Here is a 22,004-nt window from a genome sequence, read left to right on the forward strand (position 1 = left end):
TGGAGTCAATGGAGGTGTCCAAAGCGGTCTCCTCTACCCCAGGTTCTCGGTCTGGTGTCATCTGCTTTTCCTGTGGGCAGAGGGGACACATAGCTACCCGATGTCCCAAACCGTCGGGAAAAGACAGCGTCTAGTTTCCATCAGAGGGGGGTTACTAGACGCTGCTTCTCCCTCTAGGTTGACTATCAGCGCCCAGTTGCAGTTTGGCACTACTCTCTTCTTTGCTCTGGCCTGCCTGGACTCAGGCGCTGATGGCAATTTCATTTCGACCTCCCTGGCAACCCGATACTCAGTTCCCCTGGTTCTCTTACCCAAGCCACTCAGGGTTCGGGTAGTCAACGGGTCCCTACTAGTCGATCCCATCACCCAGATCACCATCCCTCTCAGGATGGAAGTACCACCAGGACACCATGAGCAGGTGTCCTTCCTGGTGCTTCCAGGGGGGACGGATGAGATCCTACTGGGCCTCCCCTGGTTGAGACAGCATGCTCCTATACTCAACTGGGCAACAGGGGAGATCTCATCATGGGCAGGATCCTGTAGGGAGCACCTCGTGACTACCGAACCACTCGCTACCATTAGGTCGGTTGGGTCCTCAGGGAATACAGGGGAGCCAGGTTTACCGACACCTTATGAGGCCTACAGGGACGTCTTCTCCAAGAGGGCCGCAGATACCCTTCCTCCCCACCGGCCATACGATTGCCGAATAGACCTGAAGCCAGGCTCCGAGCCCCCTAGGGGCAGAGTGTATCCCCTCTCTGCTCCAGAGACGGAGGCTATGTCCAAATATATTCAGGACAGCCTGGCAAAATGGTTCATTCGCAAGTCTATTTCACCGGCCGGTGCGGGGTTCTTCTTCGTGCTAAAGAAGGAAGGGGATCTACGCCCCTGTATCGATTACAGGGGATTAAATGCAATCACGATCAAAAACAAATACCCTTTGCCCCTCATTACGGAGTTATTTGATCGATTCCGCGGGGCAAAGATCTTCACGAAGCTGGATCTACGCGGGGCGTATAATCTAGTGCGAGTCCGAGAGGGCGATGAGTGGAAGACCGCCTTCAACACCAGGGACGGTCACTACGAGTATCTCGTAATGCCCTTCGGACTCTGCAATGCCCCCGCCGTATTTCAAGACTTTGTGAATGATGTTTTCCGGGATTTGTATCTTTCCGTGGTTGCATACCTGGATGATATCCTTATCTTCTCCCCCGATCTTGCCACCCATCGGAGGGATGTCATCCGAGTACTTAAGAGGCTCCGCACTCATTCGTTATATGCTAAGCTAGAAAAGTGCGTTTTTGAACGTGAATCCTTGCCGTTCCTGGGGTATATCGTGTCCAGTCAGGGGTTAGCAATGGATCCGGGGAAGTTGGAGACAGTGATGAAATGGCCTGAGCCCCGCTCGCTGAAAGCGATCCAGCGATTCTTGGGGTTTATCAATTATTATCGCCAGTTCATTCCCAACTTCTCGACGGTGGCAGCACCCATCATTGCCCTTACCCGCAAGGGCGCTAATCCCAAAGCATGGACACGGGAAACGGTAGAGGCATTTCACACTCTCAAAACTTACTTCTCCAGAGCTCCCATCCTTCATCGTCCAGACATCTCCAAACCCTTTCTACTAGAGGTAGACGCCTCTTCGGTCGGTGCTGGTGCAGTCCTGTACCAGAAAGACGAACGAGGAAGGAAGCATCCTTGTTTCTTTTTCTCCAAGACCTTTTCTCCGGCCGAGAGGAACTACTCCATAGGGGATAGGGAGTTACTGGCGATGAAACTAGCATTCCAGGAATGGCGGCATCTCCTGGAGGGTGCGAAGCATCCATTTGAAGTATTTTCCGACCATAAAAATCTCACATACCTCCAGACAGCACAACGCCTGAACCCAAGGCAGGCCCGTTGGTCCTTGTTCTTCTCCCGGTTCCGCTTTATTATCCGCCACCTGGCCGGTGAGAAGAACGTACGGGCCGATGCCTTGTCACGTTGTATGGTTGTGTTGGAGGAGGACGAGGAGGAGCCTCGTCTTATACTACCCCCGGACAGCTTGAGGATGGTCACTCCCACTTCTTTGGACCAGGTGCCACCTGGCAAGACCCTCGTTCCCCCTGAACTACGGAATGAGGTACTATCGTGGGCCCATGCCTCCAAGGTCGGGGGTCACTTTGGGGTCAAAAGGACCAGAGACCTTGTGACTAGGCACTATTGGTGGCCGAGACTACCCCAGGACATACAGGAGTATGTGGGAGCCTGTATGTCGTGTGCACGGAATAAGCCGTCCCGGCAGAGACCGGCAGGTCTTCTTCACCCACTGCCAGTGCCGGATCGTCCCTGGGAAGTGGTGGGAATGGACTTCCTGGGAGATCTGCCCAAGTCAGCAGGTCACAAGGTCGTATGGGTCATCACGGATCACTTCTCTAAAATGGTCCACTTGGTGCCTCTCCCACGACTCCCGACGTCACGTGCTCTCGCCACCTTATTCATTAGGCATGTATTTAGGCTGCATGGAATGCCTGACAAGGTGGTGAGCGACCGGGGTCCCCAGTTCGCATCTCGCTTCTGGAGAGAGCTCTGTAAGCTCCTGCAAATAGAGCTGAACATCTCCTCCGCATACCATCCCGAAACCAATGGACTGGTAGAGAGGACCACTCAGACCTTGGTAACTTACCTCCGCCATTTTATCTCCGCGCACCACGACAACTGGGCTAACCTCCTTCCTTGGGCCGAATTTGCCATTAATAATTCGGTCCATGAATCCTCTGGTCAGACTCCGTTCCTGCACAATAACGGACAACATCCCAGAATCCCGGTTCCGATGCCCATTACGTCACCCGATCCTAGAGTGGAGGATTGGGCGACCGAGGCCCGGGAGATCTGGGATAACACCCAAGAGGCCCTTAAGAGGGCTAAAGACCGGATGGTGACAACGGCTGATGAGCGCCGCCGCCCTGCACCATCCTTCGCCCCTGGTGACCTAATGTGGCTGTCCTCTAAGAATGTTAACCTACGGGTACAGGCAGCCAAGTTCGCCCCTAGGTACCTGGGTCCGTTTAAAGTGCTAGAGCAGGTGAACCCGGTGGCATACCGACTCCAGCTCCCTCCACGCTGGGCTATAGCCAACACCTTTCACGTGTCCCTCCTGAAACCCGTACGACTTAATAAGTTCTCGGGGTCCCTGACGCCTCAAACTGACTCCCCGCCCGACGACTCTGAGGTGGCGAAGCTTGTGGAGACAAAAGTTATACGGGGCAGGAGGTACTACCTCGTGGAGTGGGTCGGCCATGGTCCGGAGCATAGATCCTGGGAATTGGAGGATCATATCCACGCCCCGGGTTTGATAGCGGCCTTCGAGCACGGGCAGGGGGGGGGGGGCCTAGACGGGGGGGTAATGTTACACCTCGTGGCTCTCCTGTGGCAAGGAATGAGACAGTCTCCTTGCCTGCCACGAGCGCTCCTGCTCCGCAGCGCCGAAGGTCTGCCAGACTGCGCAGAGTGCAGGAGAAACCTCCTCAGAGAGGCAGCACAAGGGTGACACCTAGTGGTACTCCTGTTGCAAGAAATGAGGCGGTCTCCCATTCCTTGCCTGCCACAGCTCCTCCTGCTCAGCAGCCTCGAAGGTCTGTGAGGTTGCGCAATGTGCAGAGACTTGCTGCTCAGGGAAGCAGTGAGACTCCCGTTATCTCTACACATTGTGAGACCGAGGATCCCGCCTCTATTTCCCAGAGGCAGGAGGGTGAGCATGTGCTATGCTTGGTGGATCCTGATTCGCCCACTGACGTCACACGGCTTGATGACAAGGCTGGTGACGTGGTGAATCCTGACTGGCCAGGCTGGGATGTCGTGGATCCTGATTGGGTCAAGTCCGTCATCTCCGCCTCGCGCCCGCCCTTGGCTGGAGCTACACCTCCTTAAAAGCTCCTCCTGCCATCATGGCGGCGCGCGACCGTCCTTCTATGTTTGGATGTCTGGCAGCGTGCTGCCACGCCACTGCTCAGGCATTATCTTCTTCTGTGGGCTTGGCCCTTGCTGCTTAGGCAGCACCTGGTTTGCAGGCCGTGTCCCTGCCTTGCTGCTCCGGCAGTAGCTCCTTCTACAGGCCGTGTTCCTGTCCCAGGTGAGCTCCTCGAGTCTCCACTGGACTCACCTGGTTATTGAAAGCACACGTGCGTGGGCACCTCTGTGCTACCCTCGTGCCATATTCTCGTGACTTCCACTGGCACACGTGCGTGGGCACCTCTGTGCTTCCCCGTGCAACAGGTACACCGAGCCGTGTGATCCCTGCCATACAACCCACACGGGTTAGGGCAGACCGGTGTACATAGATCGTCTGTGACATTCCAGACGATCGCTAGCAGCAACCCGCTCACTCTTCACCCACCATAGCAGCGGTCCCTTACACCGCACAGTGGACCTTGACCGGCGGAAGCTGTCCATTCCCCATCTTGGCACGCTTCCCCGGGTCCCCCTCGTAACAGCCGGACCCTACACCGATGATATAATAACGACGCTTTTGCGCTCGTTAATCGTATCAAAAAGGCTTTACACACTATGATATCGACTGCGACGCTGGATGTGCGTCACTTTCAATTTGACCCCACCAACATCGCAGCTGCGATGTCGTAGTGTGCAAAGTGCCCCTAAGTGGCTGCTGTAGGCTGCCATTAATTCCCTCATTATCTCAATTGACACTGCACCAGGGCAATCAGGAAGAGCTGGATAAAGTGCCGAGACTGTCTCATCTAATGGATGCGGCAATTCCAGGTGGCTGCTGGCTGATATTTTTAGGCTGGGGACAGCCTAATAACCACAGGCCTCCCCAGTCTCAGAATACCAAAATGCACGCTGCTTTTTAAAAATTATTTATTTATTTTGCTGTACAATATAGACTTGCGGCTGTGAGTGGTTGCTTTCAGACAACTGTCACTCAGCATCTGACGACAACCAATCACAGGTAAGCAGTGAATATGTATGAGCCTAATGAGCGGGTGCAGTTAATATGTAATGAGGCTAATGAGCAGGTCAGGAAGAAGAATGAGAGGCTGCGGGAGCAGTTTGACAGCTGCCATGGTGATCGGTGAGTATGAACCAGAGACAGATAGAGACAGAGAGAGAGAGACACTCAGGAATGGTTGAAATAATGCTGTGAAAGCGGACTCAAACCATCACAGTGTGATTACACCTGCGGGTTAGCAGTGTTATTTTATGACAACATTGAAGTCAATGGGTGAAAAACGCTGCAGATATGCTGCAGATTTTTTCTGTATCAAAAACCAGACCGAAAGCGGCCGGAAATAAACCGCTGTGTGTGCACAGCAAATCAAAAACTCCATAGATTTGCTGGCTTCATGAGAGGCATGCAGATTTTTATGCAAATTTAAAAAAAATGCATCAAAAATTGCAGTGTGTGCAAAGGGCCTTACAGAGACAAATTATTATCTTTGCTTATACACAGTACACTTTCCTGCCCTGTTTCCTGGGCTACTGCTGGACGCCAGCAGCGTTTGGGATTTTAGCTTGTCTTACTGAGACTAATTATTATTATTATTATTTATTATGATAGCGCCATTTATTCCATGGCGCTTTGCAAGTGAGAGAGGGTATACGTACAACAATCATTAACAGTACAAGACAGACTGGTATAGGAGGAGAGAGGACCCTGCCCGCGAGGGCTCACAGTCTACAGAGAATGGGTGATGGCACAATAGGTGAGGACAGAGCTGGTTGCGCAGTGGTCTACTGGACTGAGGGCTATTGTAGGTTGTAGGCTTGTTGGAAGAGGTGGGTCTTGAGGTTCCTCTTGAAGCTTTCCACGGTAGTGGAGAGTCTGATGTGCTGAGGTAGAGCGTTCCAGAGTATGGGGGATGCACAGGAGAAATCTTGTATGCGATTGTGGAAAGAGGAGATAAGAGAGGAGCAGAGAAGGAGATCTTGTGAGGATCTGAGGTTGTGTGACGCCCTGGGCAAGCCAGGGGTCACAGGTCACAACATCACATGCACCCCACATTCCCGGCAGGTACATCTAGGCTAACCTAAAATCCTTGTTGCCTTCCTCCAGGGGCTGATGTCCACACCAGGGGGTGGGCCAGGCGGTTGGCTCCGCCCACCAAGGAGTTCACAGCCCTGGAGGCGGGAGAACCAGGCAGTGAAGTTACGGAAGTGAAAGAAGAAGGAGGTGAAGTGGTAGAGGAGCAAAGGAGAGGAGCTTGAGTGAAGAAGTAAAAAGGAACAGTTAAGAAAGCCTGAAGTTGGTCCGGGTGTGTGCCCCGGACTGAGATAGCAAGGTCAGCAGACGGCGGTGATAGTCTGCAGGGGGACTGCTCGGAGGTTGCTGGAAGGACCGCGGACGGGTGGTGACCAGGCGGTACCGGAGCAGTATACGAAGAACAGTCAGCACCAGGGCAGGGGCCTTTCGGATCACGGCAAGGCTAGGAGTCGCCATAATTTGCCAAATCCGTCAGTGAAGGGGACCTCTGTCTCCTAACAACCAAGTCCCGATTGAAAGCAACAGTCCGACCGTTAAGGGGAGACACCGCCACCGCCAAGGCACCAGTTTCCCAGGGCCAGCGCCTGCGTGCAAGAGAGGGGCTCCTCCGGCCCATATCCAAGCCGGGGAGCGGGTAACCGGTGGGAACCCATCGCTACCAAACAGACTTTACATAGGTGCAGGGAAGAGACCGTCACTGCTAACTGCAGGGAACATCAGCACCGTAACCGTCTGAGGGACCCGTCCAACCAGCCGTTTGTTTACCGAGAACTGTGTCGTGTTTACTGGCTGAGTGAGTACCTCCGTGCCGTGCGGCACAGCGCTGCCCCTGCGCCCCTGCACCTCCACAGGCCCCATACCCGCCTGTCCACCATACCAACCCCATCACTGGGCCCCGGGAACACCAAACCCCCTACCCACGGAGGGGCAAATCAACAACTGGCTGCTCCATACCATCACTCCCGGGCTCCCCAGACAGAGCAGCGGTGGTGTCCACTTAATCACCACAACCGTGGGTGGCGTCACGGACAATAAACTATCCCAAAACCCAATCCCCTTTCACTCACGGGCGAGGAGCGCCGCTCGAGTCCCCGGGATCCGGCCCATCGCTCGAGCCACCGAGCAGCAGCAGGCCGCAGCAGCCGCAGCGGCAGCCGGACCCGAGCAGTGGGAGAGCGCGGTGTCCCCTCCTCCGCCCGCGACAACTTGGCGTCACGAACAGGATCTTACCGCTCTGCCGTTTGGTAGAGGTGCGCCTTGTGACCGCCGGAGGTATCCGGCCAGAAAATTGCAGAAGTCGCTATCTTTGGCGCGAAAAGTTCCTGCTCGAGCGTCTTCTCGAGTAGTAGAGGCGCGAAGGCCAAAACCCCGCCCCGATAGAGGAGGGGCCGGAGAGAGGCTGAAGGAGACGGAATGGCGGCGAGCTGCATGTGAGCGCGGCTATAAAAGCAGGGATGCCAGGACCCTGCAGCCATCTTGTTCCTGGGAGAGGCCGCCAGCAACATGCTCATGCCGTCCCGCAGCACTGTAGCCCCCGCGCCTGGAACCACGGCGTGGGTGGAGATCCGGACCGCGCAGCTCTACCAAAGGCTGCAGGTCAAGATGCAGCTCCTCATGGAGGAGTGGGAGACCGACATGGCGGACGTCATAGCAACCATACGGAGACGCGAGGAGGAAGCGGAGGAAGGGAGGGTGAGTGACCCACGCCCCGATGCCCTTGAAGGGCCGGTCATCGCGGCTGCGGGACCCGGTCTGAACCCTCGCCACCCGTCTCGGAAGCCGTGACCCCGCCACTAGGCCCGCTACCACCGCAACCGGTAGCGATACCCAGCATACCCGCCCAGGCGGGACGACCTGCAGCCAGAGCCCGTAGTCGACCGGAGGTGCTGCCCTGGAAAGCCCCGAAAACCGAACCGGAGGCGTCCCCCGAGAAAGTCCCCGAGCCGGAGCCGATAACCCGCTCCGTGCCGAAGGCCCAACTGCGGAAAGCCCCTGTGCCCATCCCCCACACCTCGGCTGAGGTTGCGCCGGGTTGCCGATGCAAGGCAGCGTCTAAGGCCAAGTCACCGCGGGACCTGTCGCCCAGAGTACCAGCCGTGGGCAATGTCAAACAGGTCTTGCGGGGCCCGACCCATGCGCTGGAGCTCGCAGCAGCGCCGTATTCGGACAGGGAGCCGGTACCGTTGGGCCTGGAAATCGGTGAACGGGAAAGAAAGAAGGCGGAGTTGATGGCCCGTGCAATCCGGGAAAAAGAGAGCCTCCGTCAGGCAACGTTCCGTGTCCGGGGCCCGCTGTACGAAGGGCAGGTGAGGCGGTTTGATGTCCGCCGGGGCTATGGGTTTATATATGAACCGGGCCTGGAGGCTGAAGTGTTTATAGCCCGGCGGGATGTGAATGCCCACCTGCCTGAGGAGCATCCCGGTCGTAACCTGATGCCGGGCGATATCGTGCAGTACACCCGGCACTGTGGGGAGAGGGGGTGGTTCGCGCTGGATGCGAAGTTAAGGGGCGGCCAGGAGTCCCGTGTGAGCGCCGCGCCCCCTCCCCCAGGTGATGTTGAGGACTCGGAATAAAGGCAGCGGAACACCGTTGCACCGTCCCCGTTGGGACCACCAGTGTGTTTGAAAGTTTTTGCAAAAATGATAAGTAAATGGAACCAAAGCTTCACCTGATTGCACCGTGATTTGCAATCGGCCGTTGCCGACACCGTTGTCCCCATGGGGACCGTTTGAAAAATTTGCATAGAGAACTTTCTATGGACAAGCCCGTGAACTTGCAGGGCAACCACAGACGCTAGTGGCTTGTAAATAAGTTGTGTTACCGTTACCGTTTCCGCAATTACCGCCTCTGGAGAGGCAAGATGGAGGGAGGGCCCACAGCAGAGCAGGCTGGGGCCCAGCCACCACAGGAACCGGTAGCTACCCTCTGGAGGGGAAGGACAGATCCCGCTCGGGTAACTTGTGCTGGACTGGGGTCAAGGGGTGCTGCCTGGGCTTTAGGGGCAGCATCAGGGCCAGGTTACTTGGGTGGGAGAGAGCGGAGACCGTAACCGTTAACCGTTTTAATGTTTGCAACGTTTAAGAACCGAACCTCCCGATGTGGGATGATGTCATAACTTGTATATATGTTACCGTTTTTTATCTTACAGAAAAACAAAAGGAAAATAAAACCGGTGTTGGACGGGCAGCCCCAGGACGGTCTGCGTTTTGCTAAGGGGGAATGTGACGCCCTGGGCAAGCCAGGGGTCACAGGTCACAACATCACATGCACCCCATATTCCCGGCAGGTACATCTAGGCTAACCTAAAATCCTTGTTGCCTTCCTCCAGGGGCTGATGTCCACACCAGGGGGTGGGCCAGGCGGTTGGCTCCACCCACCGAGGAGTTCACAGCCCTGGAGGCGGGAGAACCAGGCAGTGAAGTTAGGGAAGTGAAAGAAGAAGGAGGTGAAGTGGTGGAGGAGCAAAGGAGAGGAGCTTGAGTGGAGAAGTAAAAAGGAACAGTTAAGAAAGCCTGAAGTTGGTCCGGGTGTGTGCCCCGGACTGAGATAGCAAGGTCAGCAGACGGCGGTGATAGTCTGCAGGGGGACTGCTCGGAGGTTGCTGGAAGGACCGCGGACGAGTGGTGACCCGGCGGTACCGGAGCAGTATACGAAGAACAGTCAGCACCAGGGCAGGGGCCTTTTGGATCCCGGCAAGGCTAGGAGTCGCCATAATTTGCCAAATCCGTCAGTGAAGGGGACCTCTGTCTCCTAACAACCAAGTCCCGATTGAAGGCAACAGTCCGACCGTTAAGGGGAGACACCGCCACCGCTAAGGCACCAGTTTCCCAGGGCCAGCGCCTGCGGGCAAGAGAGGGGCTCCTTCGGCCCATATCCAAGCCGGGGAGCGGGTAACCGGTGGGAACCCATCGCTACCAAAAAGACTTTACATAGGTGCAGGGAAGAGACCGTCACCGCTAACTGCAGGGAACATCAGCACCGTAACCGTCCGAGGGACCCGTCCAACCAGCCGTTTGTTTACCGAGAACTGTGTCGTGTTTACTGGCTGAGTGAGTACCTCCGTGCCGTGCGGCACAGCGCTGCCCCTGCGCCCCTGCACCTCCACAGGCCCCATACCCGCCTGTCCACCATACCAACTCCATCACTGGGCCCCGGGAACACCAAACCCCCTACCCACGGAGGGGCAAATCAACAACTGGCTGCTCCATACCATCACTCCCGGGCTCCCCAGACAGAGCAGCGGTGGTGTCCACTTAATCACCACAACCGTGGGTGGCGTCACGGACAATAAACTATCCCAAAACCCAATCCCCTTTCACTCACGGCGAGGAGCGCCGCTCGAGTCCCCGGGATCCGGCCCATCGCTCGAGCCACCGAGCAGCAGCAGGCCGCAGCAGCCGCAGCGGCAGCCGGACCCGAGCAGTGGGAGAGCGCGGCGTCCCCTCCTCCGCCCGCGACAGTTGCGTGCAGGTAGGTACCGGGAGACTAGGTCACAGATGTAGGGAGGAGACAGGTTGTGCATGGCTTTGTATGTCATGGTTAATGTTTTGAACTGGAGTCGTTGGGCGATGGGAAGCTAGTGAAGGGATTGGCAGAGTGGCGAGGCTGGGGAGTAGCGAGGGGAGAGGTGGATTAAGCGGGCCGCAGAGTTTAGGATAGATTGGAGGGGTGCAAGAGTGTTGGAAGGGAGGCCAGAGAGCAGGAGGTTGCAGTAGTCGAGGCGGGAGATGATGAGGGACTAATTGTCCCTTTCCAACCATATTTTCCTGCAGTGAGCTGTTAATTAACTACCTCTGTGCTGGGAGCCTTGAACATTGTTCCTGAAAATATACTGTAAACCTCAGCAGTCTCTAGCAGCAAATTATTAGTTAGTATTAGTTAGTTCAGCTGGACCTTGGCTCTCTGTTCCTTTGTTCCTGTGTACTGTTTTATATTTTCCATTGTCTGACTCAGTTTGAATTCTGACCGCCTTCTCCATGTTGACCCTGAATGATAACTCCTCTTGCCTCTGGTTCACTCCTCTGGTTAGCAGCCCTTCCATGAAAGAAATCGAGTGAACCCTTTTGTAAGACCACATCCCCCTACATCGTTTAAAGGCTGAAGGCCCATTTTCCGCCACAATTTGTCACAGTGGCTTGTGCTAAATCTGTGAGGGACAGAATAAATGGTCCAAATTATGGATCGCATCCAAATGATGGTGGACCAGATACAAGACTTGGCTCATTTAGTGCAAAGTCTTGCAGGGTGGTTTCAGCATTATGAAACTGTTCAGGGAGCCATTGCTATATGCCATCCAACAAGATCGGGAAATTGAGGGGATCACCCTGCAGGGAATTCACCATAAGTCCGCCGCTTTTGCTGACGACTTGTTGGTGGTGATGTCTAGACCGGAGAGGGGTTTCCCTGCCTTTACGAAATTACTAGAGGACTATGGCCATTGGTTTAACTATAAAATTAACTTATCTAAATCAGAGGCATAAAGCATTAATATCTCCAGTAAAGTTACTAAATCTCTCCAAAATTCGTTTCCTTTTCGATGGCCAAATAGCCACATAACATACCTAGGCATCAAGCTAGGGAAAACCTTCAAATCCTTGTTTGATCTCAATTACAAGCCCCTTCTCCCTAATCTCACCGCACAAATATCAGCGTGGAAGGCTCCCTTTCTTACGTGGATGGGCCGGAAAAACTTAATTAAAAGCATCATACTCCCAAAGTTTATCTACCTATTTCAAATGTTGCCCATACCAATTCCCTCAGCATTTCTCTCACAATGTAATGCTTTAATCTCCAACTACGTTTGGAACAAACTTAAACCGAGAATGAACTTCCACACATTGAACCTCCCAAAAGATAAAGGGGGCATGGGATTACCTAATATATCGCTATATTACCAAGCCGCCGTCCTCTCCAGAACGGTAGACTGGATCAGAAACCCTCCGAGTAAACTGTGGATATCTATAGTAGAATATCTAGCCCCCTCCCCTCTGCGAGCTATGTTACTTTCGCCCTCTAACCGGAAAGATAAAAGAACCCTCACGAACGAACTAACGAGAACTCTTTTGCAAAAATGGAAGGAGAATAGGGAGATGTTGGCTCCACCGCTCTCCCCCTTAACCCTAGTTTCCGACATACTTGACGCAGATGTAAACCAAGCCGCGTCCTCGAAGTCCACATTTCTGTCCAACGCAACTGTTCCGGTGGCTGATCTTTTGGTGGATGGCTCCTTGATTCCAACCAGGAGATGTGTATGAATCCCCTTCTCTCTAAGCTCACATTTCTCCATCATACGAAATTAAAACACGTGATCCACCCATTATTACCTCATACCCATCTTGACAGACCTCTAACCACATTTGAATCTTACTGCATGCAAACTCGGGCCCCCCGGAAAATTCTTTCTAATCTATACCATACTCTGCTCACAAAAAAACTGGTGGTAAAGAGAGCATATATACTAAAATGGGAAAGGGACCTGAGTACTACATTTACCGGTTTACAAACGAGCCAAATTTACAATGCCTCACACGGCCCGTCGTGTTGCGTGAGAGTTCAAGAGAATTCTTTTAAAGTGATAACGAGATGGTACATTGTCCCCACCTCGTCTAGTACGTGGAGTTCCTCCACCTCAGATCAATGCTGGCGCTGCGAGAGGGACAAGGGAACATATTTGCACGTATGGTGGACTTGTCCGATGGTCCAGACCTTCTGGCGGACAGCATCACAGTTAATATTTGACCTAACAGGTAAAAAGGGGGTTCTAGACCCCAGACATTTGCTTCTGAACTTCCCAATGTGGCCCAAAGATAAAGCTACTTCGAAACTAGCTTCATTTGTGGGCTCAGCTTGTAAACTTCTTATTGCTCAACTGTGGCGCACAACGAAAACTCCCTCTCTCACGCAGCTTGTGCTGAAAATTGATCAATTATACCATGTGGAGGAACTATCCGCCCTGTCTGGTCAAAATATGCTCTCTTTCCTCCAGGTATGGAACGCATGGCAGACCTATAAGTCTAAACCCCAATTTCTAGTTGTCACCTCACAGTAGGCGACATGGGGTACTCCAGGCCGCCTCACTCTCTCACCGGCAAGTTGAATGACGGCTTGCTGACCATTATGACCACGGTAGGATTAGATCTATGACCAAAATCTTTCCCTTTCTTCCTGTCTCTTCCATCCCCTCTACCTATTCGTTTCCTGAGATTGCTGACTCGACTCTTTTATCTGAACTCCAAGTGAAACAACCTCGCTTACCCTTACTCAAGCTATCCCTCTCCTCTTCTCTTCTTCTTTTAGTTCCTTTGTTCCTTAAGATTAGAAAACTGTTTCATGTTAATCCAGAAACCAGGCTGACAACATAGATTGATCATCCCTATTGCCTGTTGGATAAGCCTTATGATGTCTGGCCTAGGCCAGATTTTGTACAGGTGCTAAGTGTCATGGAGATATAAGGGAAGCCTTTGTATCAATTGCATCAATCGTACCAATACTACTTAAGTCTGTGTCTTCTGTTGACTATGTATTCTCTTTTTTTGCCTTAATAAACAAAACATTAAAACATAAACATGAAACTGTTCAGGTCCAAGACCCTGTACCCTGATATATACAGTATAAAGGTCTATTGCTTAGAAGACTATTTGTTTATTTGGCTGCAGGGGGGTTTGTATCTGTATTTGTATTTTATTCCCGGCAAGTCTGTATAGTGCTACTTGTACTCTCACATCTCTGTACCCATCCCCCCTCCCCACCCCTTTTTTCATATTTATTCATGTGAACTTTTTTATATTTTTAATAAAGGAATTTTTACACATGCATTTATTTTTGTATATTTTGTAAATTATTTCTTTATTTATTGGTACTTATATTTCTGTATTGGTTCAGCCTGATCTAGAACGTCCTTTTATAGTAGAAGTCAATGCCTCTAACGTTAATGTTGGAGCTTCGCTATCGCAAAGCACTCAGTCTCTCACTTAATTTTGTTCATGTGCCTTTTCTCCTCCGAGAAGAATTACGACATCAGTAACAATGCAGGGAAGAGATGGCAGGCAGAATATGTATGTCACGCTAGGTATGGGGGAATGGCGAAAGGGGAGGAGAAAGGGGGAAAACCCTGTCTCTAGGGAAGGTTGGAAAATGGTGACCCTTATTAAAACCTACCGCTGGCTCCTGGCTCCCCATAACGTCCTGAGATATGTTCTGCACCTAAACGCTGATCAGGATACCTAGGCCATGGCTAACCCTGAAATAGGCTGTAGGTAGTGACCGGACGGAATGAGCACTAGTCAACCCCACTAAGCCCTAAAGAACACACAGGGAAAATAAACAGAGAAATAGAAACGGACAACTTATCTGCAAGATGACTTTGGAAGAATGACAGAAACATGTTACAGATTTCAAACTGAATGCTTGCAATCTGGACAGCATAGGAGTAAACTCTATCACCGGCAACAAACGAAGGGGAAATGCAGGTATATATAGACACAGGGGGTAGGATAAGAATTTGCAGCTGAACTGCCAAGATATCTGCAGCATCCAAAAGGGAAAGAGTTAACTCTAAAGGCCACTTTACACACAGAGATAAATCTGCGGCAGATCTGTGGTTGCAGTGAAATTGTGGACAATCAGTGCCAGGTTTGTGGCTGTGTACAAATGGAACAATATGTCCATGATTTCACTGCAACCACAGATCTGCCAAAGATTTATCTCTGTGTGTAAAGTGGCCTTAACAGATACATAAAACTCCATTCACACCAAGGAAGAAAGAATGGAATATCAAGGAGCAGTTTGTGCAGCCAAACAAAGTGACCTACTACAGCTGGACATCACATGGTCTGTCAACTGTGTCAAACCTGTGACAGCACATACATGCGATTTCTGGCCATGAACCTGCAGTAAAAGGCATACTGAAGAGAAGAAACGAGAAATCTTGTATAATGAAGACCGGAGGCACTCATCTTTGGGCAGCACATGCCCCTTAAGGCGGCGTTTCGCGCTACGATTTATCTGACAATCTGTCGTCGGGGTCACGGATTCTGTGATGCACTTCCGGTATCGTTAGCAACGTCGTTGCGTGTGACACCTATGAGCGACTCCGAACGATCGCAAATAGGTTGAAAATCGTTGATCGTTGACACGTCGTTCAGTTTCAAAATATTGTTCATCGGTTGGAATGCAGCCGACATAGTACGTTTGACACCCTGCCAACGACGAACAACACACGACCGCCTTGGTCAAACAATATATCGCTGAACGATGTTGCGTCGTTTGTGAGATCGTTACGTGTGACCGCTAATAAATTACCTATGAGCGATCTCGGCAAATCATAACTACGATCTGGGAGTGTCACATCACTCATGAGATCGTCAGATAAATCGTAGTGTGTAACACCGCCTTTAGTCTGAAAGATCAAAGCGATAAAAGATGATTTTTTCCTGAACAAGCCATCACCCAGGAGGCATACAAGTATGACTAATTTCAGCTGTATACAACCTGTATGCCCATATTAATAACTAAAAAAACCTCAAAAGGGTGCAGATTGACTTTAAGCCATCTTCTTCAGGAGTACAGGTGCTTATAGCTGACGTCAGCAATCACAGCTTAAAATATCCTTCAAATGTCTCTTACAATAGCCAATCAATCTATTTACATAGACAGTGACTATATTGCATGCCTATTAGAATAAATAGACAGGACCTTATCAAATGAACAAAAACTCAAACAAATAATGTGCCCACACTATATATGCCCCCAGAATAATAGTGAAACATGTTGGGTGAAGAGCTTGTATGATCAGTTTTAACAATTGTGGTTACTACAAGTTAGGTGTGTATATTGTTGACTCACCATCAACACAAGTATTGCAGCAATTTGAGGGATGATATGTTACAATAGATTAGAAAATCCACACATTAAGAGCCTTAAGGGGGCTTTACACGCTACAATATCGTTAATGTTTGGTCGCCGGGGTCAAGTTGTTAGTGACGCACATCCGGCGTCATTAAAGATATCGCAGTGTGTGACACTGACCGGTGACCTTAAGCGACCTCAAAAATGGTGAAAATCGTTCACCATGGAGAGGTCGTCCCAAAGTCAAAAATCGGTAAGGGTTGTTTATCCAGGTGGTTCATCGCTCATGCGGCAGCACACATCGCTATGTGTGACACCGCAGGAGCGAGGAACGTCTCCTTAGCTGCCGCCGGCCACAATGAGGAAGGAAGGAGGTGGGCGGGATGTTACGTCCTGCTCATCTCCGCCCCTCCGCTTTGATTGGCCGGCCGCTTAGTGATGTTGCGGTGACGTCGCTGTGATGCCGAACGTCCCTCCCCCTTGAAGGAGGGATTGTCCGGCAGTCACAGCGACGCCGCCGACCAGGTAAGTATGTATGATGCTGCGATAGCGATAATGTTCGCTACGGCAGCGGTCACAAACAATCGCATGCACGACGGGGGTGGGTACTTACATGCTCGCTATCGCTACAAATTGCTAGCGATATCGCTACCGTGTAAAGCCCCCTTTACTCCAGCAATAGTAAATTAATGTTGGGTGTATCACATTCATTTTATATGATACTTGATAAAAGTGAAGTTTTAATAATGTCAGAAAGAAGGGTAAACACCTAAGCCAAAAAGTGGCAAGTGGTTGACTTAAAAATAAACGTCAAAGTGGGTCAAGACAGGTGCAAACTCATTGAAAGCAGCCTTTCCAGTCAATCACTTGCCACATGGGTCTATCTTTTCTTAGTAAATAACCAATTACTAAAGTTGTTCTGTGTGTCACATGCAGCCAACTCAGTTTAGATTCAAGTTTAGATTTAGATTCAAGATTTAGTGGTGTACTTGCATACAGTCATGGCCGAAAGTGTTTGCAACCTTGAAATTGTTCCATAAAAAGAAATATTTTTCTCCCAGATTATTTCCTTTGTATGTATGAAGGGAAAAAAAAAGGCCAATTGGACATAATTTCACACAAAACCCCAAAGATTGGCCAGACAAAATTGTCGGGATTTTTTCAAAATTGTGGGTAAACAACTTTGTGTCAAGCATGTGATGGTCATTCAAACTCACCTGTAGCAAATAACAGGTATGGGCAATATGAAAATCACACCTGAAACCAGATAAAAAGTGGAGAAGTTGACTCAATCTTTGCATTGTGTGTCTGTGTGTGCTACACTGATCATGGAGAACAGAAAGAGGAGAAGAAAACAAAAATAGGAGAGACCTGTCTGAGGACTTGAGAACCAAAATTGTTGAAATATATCAACAATCTCAAGGTTAGAAGTCCATCTCCAGAGATCTTGATGTTCCTTTGTTCACAATGCACACCATAATCAAGAGGTTTATAACCCATATCTCTAGCTAATCTCCCTGCACATGGACAGTGGATGAAAATTGATGAAAGATTGCAATGCAGAATAATCCGGATGGTGGATAAGCAGGCTCACGGTGCATCAGTGTTAGCCCAAACTATCTGTCGACATTTGAATGAAATGAAACGCTATGGCAGGAGACCCAGGAGGACCCCACTGCTGACACAGACATAAAAATTAAAAAAAAAATCTAGACTGCAGTTTGCCAAAATGTACGTGAGAAAGCCAAAATCCTTCTGGGAAAGCATTTTGTGGATAGATGAGACCGAGATAGAGCTTTTTCTTAAAGCACATTATTCTACTCTTTACCAAAAATGGAATGAGGCCTATAAAGAAAAGAATACAGTACCTACAGTCAATTATTGTGGAGGTTCAAAGATATTTTGGAGTTGCTTTGCAGCCTCTGGCACGGGGTGCCTTGACTGTGTGCAAGGAATCATGAAACCTGAAGATTACCAAAGGATATTAGACACAATATAGTGCCCAAGTGTCAGAAAGCTGGGTTTGAGTCCAAGGTCTTGGATCTTCCAGTAGGACAATGATGCAAACATACTTCAAGAAATCCCTAGAAATCAATGGAAACAAAGCATCTGAGAGCAATGAGTCCGGATCTAAATCCCATTGAACACTTGTAGAGAGATCAAAACATTGCTGCTTTGAGAAGGCGCCTTCAAATATGAGAAACCTGGAGCAGTTTACAAAAGAAGAGTCCAAAATTACAGTTGAAGAGGTGTAAGAAGCTTGTTGATGATTATAGGCAGCGATTGATTACAGTTATTTATTCCAAAGGGTGTGTAACCAAATATTAAAATGAGGTTGCTAATAATTTGGCCCATTTTTGGAGTTTTGTGTGAAATTATGGACACTTAGCCTTTATTTCTCAGTTCCTTTTACTTGTTCCAATGCTGATAGGAAACAGATATGTGTTTGAAAAAACGTGTAATTGTAGTAATTTTCTAGGAGAAATACTTCATTTTCTGGAGCAATTACAAGAGTGTCAACACTTTCGGCCATCATCATGACTGCATGTTCTGTATGGGTGAAGGATGATTCTTAATAGACTCCTCTCCAATGTCAGCCCCAAGAGACCCCAGGCAGTCACAGCTTATACATTTTACCTAATTTGAGTTGTATGCGGGAATGTTATTTACTCTGGCTTTTTTTCATGAGCACAAACTTCACATAAGATAAGAGGTTACGGGTCAATAGTGAAACCTTGCTAAGAAGCCAAAGGTCCCCCACACAAGTTTATTGCCCCCGATGTCTCCATACCGGGGCTGAGATGGATTGGGAAAAATCTGTTAGGATTGGGCAGAGGGGGGATAGAGACCCCTCCCTCATCACTAAGTATTATAAGAAAGAGGACATTTCAGAGACGCAGTGGAGGTGACGTGTCATCCAACATGTGGCTTCTTCTGCTGTCCGTCTGCCTGGCAATCTTCCACCCGTCCTACACATCATCATCAGAACCGTAAGATCCAGATTATGATTATGTGTAACGCAAGTTACTATTTTCTCATAATGTGTGTTATATATCATATTTGTGTTTATCTTAATTTACTAGATTGAGGGCAAAAAATATTTATAGACGATATGCTGGACATTACGCTCGGAGACGCTGATTCTCCTTTTGGAGGTTCAGCTGATGAGTAGTAATGTCATTGGGAAAAGTGTGCAAAATACTATAACTCTCAAACAGACGAATAAACATGTTGTCTTTAGTGCCACCTATCGGTGGATTTAATAACTAATAAATAACTAATAAGTAAAAAAAATGAAGTTAATAAAGGTTATCAGAAAAATTTGCTTTTTATTGCCAAAACAATGATGTCTGCAGTTCTGGGTGCATATTGCTAATCCCTGCCTAAAGAACCTGCCGAAAGATCCTTTATGATATGCTAATGAGCACAGGGACAAGTCGCAGGGACTAGTCGGCCCTCTTAGCATGCTAGCACGTTCATGGTTGCGTGCTAACATGCTATTCAGTGCCCATTGTGCAGCGTCTTTGCCGGTGGCGCGCGTACCTGTGTCCGTTGTCACTATATCAAACGCAGGGTTTAGGCTCAGTGCATATGATCAGAATGCCCGGCACTGTCAGTCATGCGCACTAGACCTTTCTGAAGCCGCAACGCCTACACCATTGTGCGCATGACCGGAAGTGCAGTCACTTCTGATTATGTGCACTGACTCTAAACCCGGCGTCTGAGGCGGTGACAGCGGACACAGGTATGCACGTCACTGCCGATGATGATGCTGAGAAATGGGCATTGGATAGAATGTTAGCATGCCCCTGTGGGCGTGCTAGCATGCTAAGAGGATGGCTAGTCGGGGGATATAACAACCTTGGGACTAGTCCCTGGGCTCATTTGCATATCATAAAGGATCATCAGAAATACTTTTTCTAAAGGTCTCCTTGTGTATGCTACTAGATGCTGGGACTGTTAGGCAGGGATTAGCAATATACACCCAGAACTGCTCGTGGCTATGAGTGCGTATTGCACCTGACAGGTTCCCTTTAAGAATCTATCACCATGTTTTTCAACCCCATCTGAAAGCAGTATAATGTAGGGGCACAGGCCCTAATTCCAGGTATGTCTCGCGTACTGGGCTGCTTGCTGCTATTTTGATTAAATCTCTGCTTTATCTGCTGCAGATTTACCAGTTCTCTGAATGCTGAGCAGGGCCAGCTCCAAGTTTTCGTGGGCCCTGGGCAAAAGAATCTCAGTGAGCCTGATGCAGACACGCACATACACAAACGTGCAACTAACGGCATATGTACATAGACATATTTGAAGATAAATTCACAAAATTACATATAAACAGACATAATTGTATACATGTCATACATACTGACATACAGTACATAGATATACACTTTATACATGCACACACAGGCACATTAGACATATTCTTAATATGGGGAAGCCGATAGCAGCCTCACTCACCTCCCACGCTTGTCTCTGTCCAGCTTCTCCCGGGCATGTTGCTGTGCAGACCACGCTGTGTGATGGCCGTCACTAACAGTACACTGCACTGTACAGCTCTGTATGCTAGCAGTTATTCTACTGGGTCAGCACTGCACCTTTAAGGGTATGTGCGCACGTCTGCGTACTGGTTGTCAAATATTCCACAGCGTTTTGTCACTGCATGTGCGTTTCAAAACGCAGCCGAAAAGCTGCGTTTTGGAATGCGGAATGGATGCAGAATTCATGCGTTCTGGATGCTTGCTCTGCCAATGACTGAGTGTGAAAAACATCCAAAACGTACAAAAGAAGTGACATGTTGCTTTTTAGAATGCAGCGTTTTTGCCACAAATTTCAGCATGCATATCGCTGCGTTCTGAAACGCAACGTGCGCATGGAAATTGCACTAGTTACATAGACTTTGCTGGGGACGCAGAACGCATGCAAAACACAAACGTGCGCACATGGCCTAACTCTGTTTGTGTGCCAGCCCGGCAGCATCACTGCTAGCAGACAGAGCTGCACAATGCACACTGAGACTGCTATATATACATCAGAGGCGACATGGGGGCTACAGTATATAAATCACAGGTGGGGCTAGGGGTAAATACATCATAGGGGAGACTGGGGGCACAGACATCACTTGGGGCATTCACGTTACTGGGGGGCATAGACCTTACTGGGGGGCAAACACATTACAGAAACCATTGGGGGCATACACAATACTGGGACCAGTGGGAGACATACACAATACTGGGACCAGTGGGAGACATACACATTACAGGGGCCAGTGGGGGGAATACATATTACTGGGCCCTGTGGGAGGCATACACATTACTGGGGCCAGTGGGGGCATACACATTACTGGAACCAGTGGGAGGCATACACATTACCAGGACCAATGGGGGGCATACACATTACTGGGACCAGGGGGAATACACATTACTGGGACCAGTGGGGACATACACATTACTCGGACTAGTGGTGGTATACACATTACTGGAACCAGTGGGAGGCATTCACAATACTGGGGCCAGTGGGGGACAAAAATAAAGTATTTCCTTCAGAAAATTAATAATACACCCTCTACACCGCCACTCTCCATAATACACCTTCTATGGCGCCTCTTTGATAATACACCCTCTACACCGCCCCAATCCAGAATACACCCTCTACACCGCCTCTCTCCATAATACACTTTTTACACTGCCCCTAACCATAATACACCCTCTACGCCGCCACTCTCCATAGTATATCTCCCACACACTCTGCCCCTCTATATATCTCTCCCACACACACTGCCTCTCTGTATAATATCCCACACACACCACCACTCCTCTCCATAATACATCTTCTACACCGCCTCTTTCCATAATACACCCTCCACACCACCCCTCTCCATAATACGCCTTCTACACTGCCTCTCTCCATAATACACACTCTACAACGCCCCTCTGCATAATATACTTTATACACCACTTCTCTCCATAATTCCATATGTCACACACTACCTCTCTATATATCCCCTCCACACACACTGCCCCGTGGTATAATATCCCCACACACACACTGCCCCTCTGTATAATATCCCTCACATACGCTGCCCCTCTGTATACTATCCCCCCACACAAGCTCCCCCTCTTTATAATATCCTAGTAAACACACTGCCTCTCTTTATATCGCCCTACGCACACAC

General features: G+C 49.8%; 1 protein-coding gene across 1 annotated transcript in view; it reads left to right on the forward strand.

The window, feature by feature from the left end:
• Positions 1-13,033: 13,033 nt before the first annotated feature.
• Positions 13,034-22,004, forward strand: part of LOC142312621 (alpha-2-macroglobulin-like protein 1) — a 177,227-nt gene continuing 168,256 nt past the window's right edge. The window contains exon 1 of the mRNA XM_075351616.1: positions 13,034-13,105. Within this exon, the coding sequence (XP_075207731.1) occupies positions 13,034-13,105 (72 nt within the window). The remainder of the gene's footprint in view (positions 13,106-22,004) is intronic.

This window comes from Anomaloglossus baeobatrachus, chromosome 5 (assembly GCF_048569485.1).
Source record: "Anomaloglossus baeobatrachus isolate aAnoBae1 chromosome 5, aAnoBae1.hap1, whole genome shotgun sequence".
Taxonomy (NCBI): Eukaryota; Metazoa; Chordata; class Amphibia; order Anura; family Aromobatidae; genus Anomaloglossus; species Anomaloglossus baeobatrachus.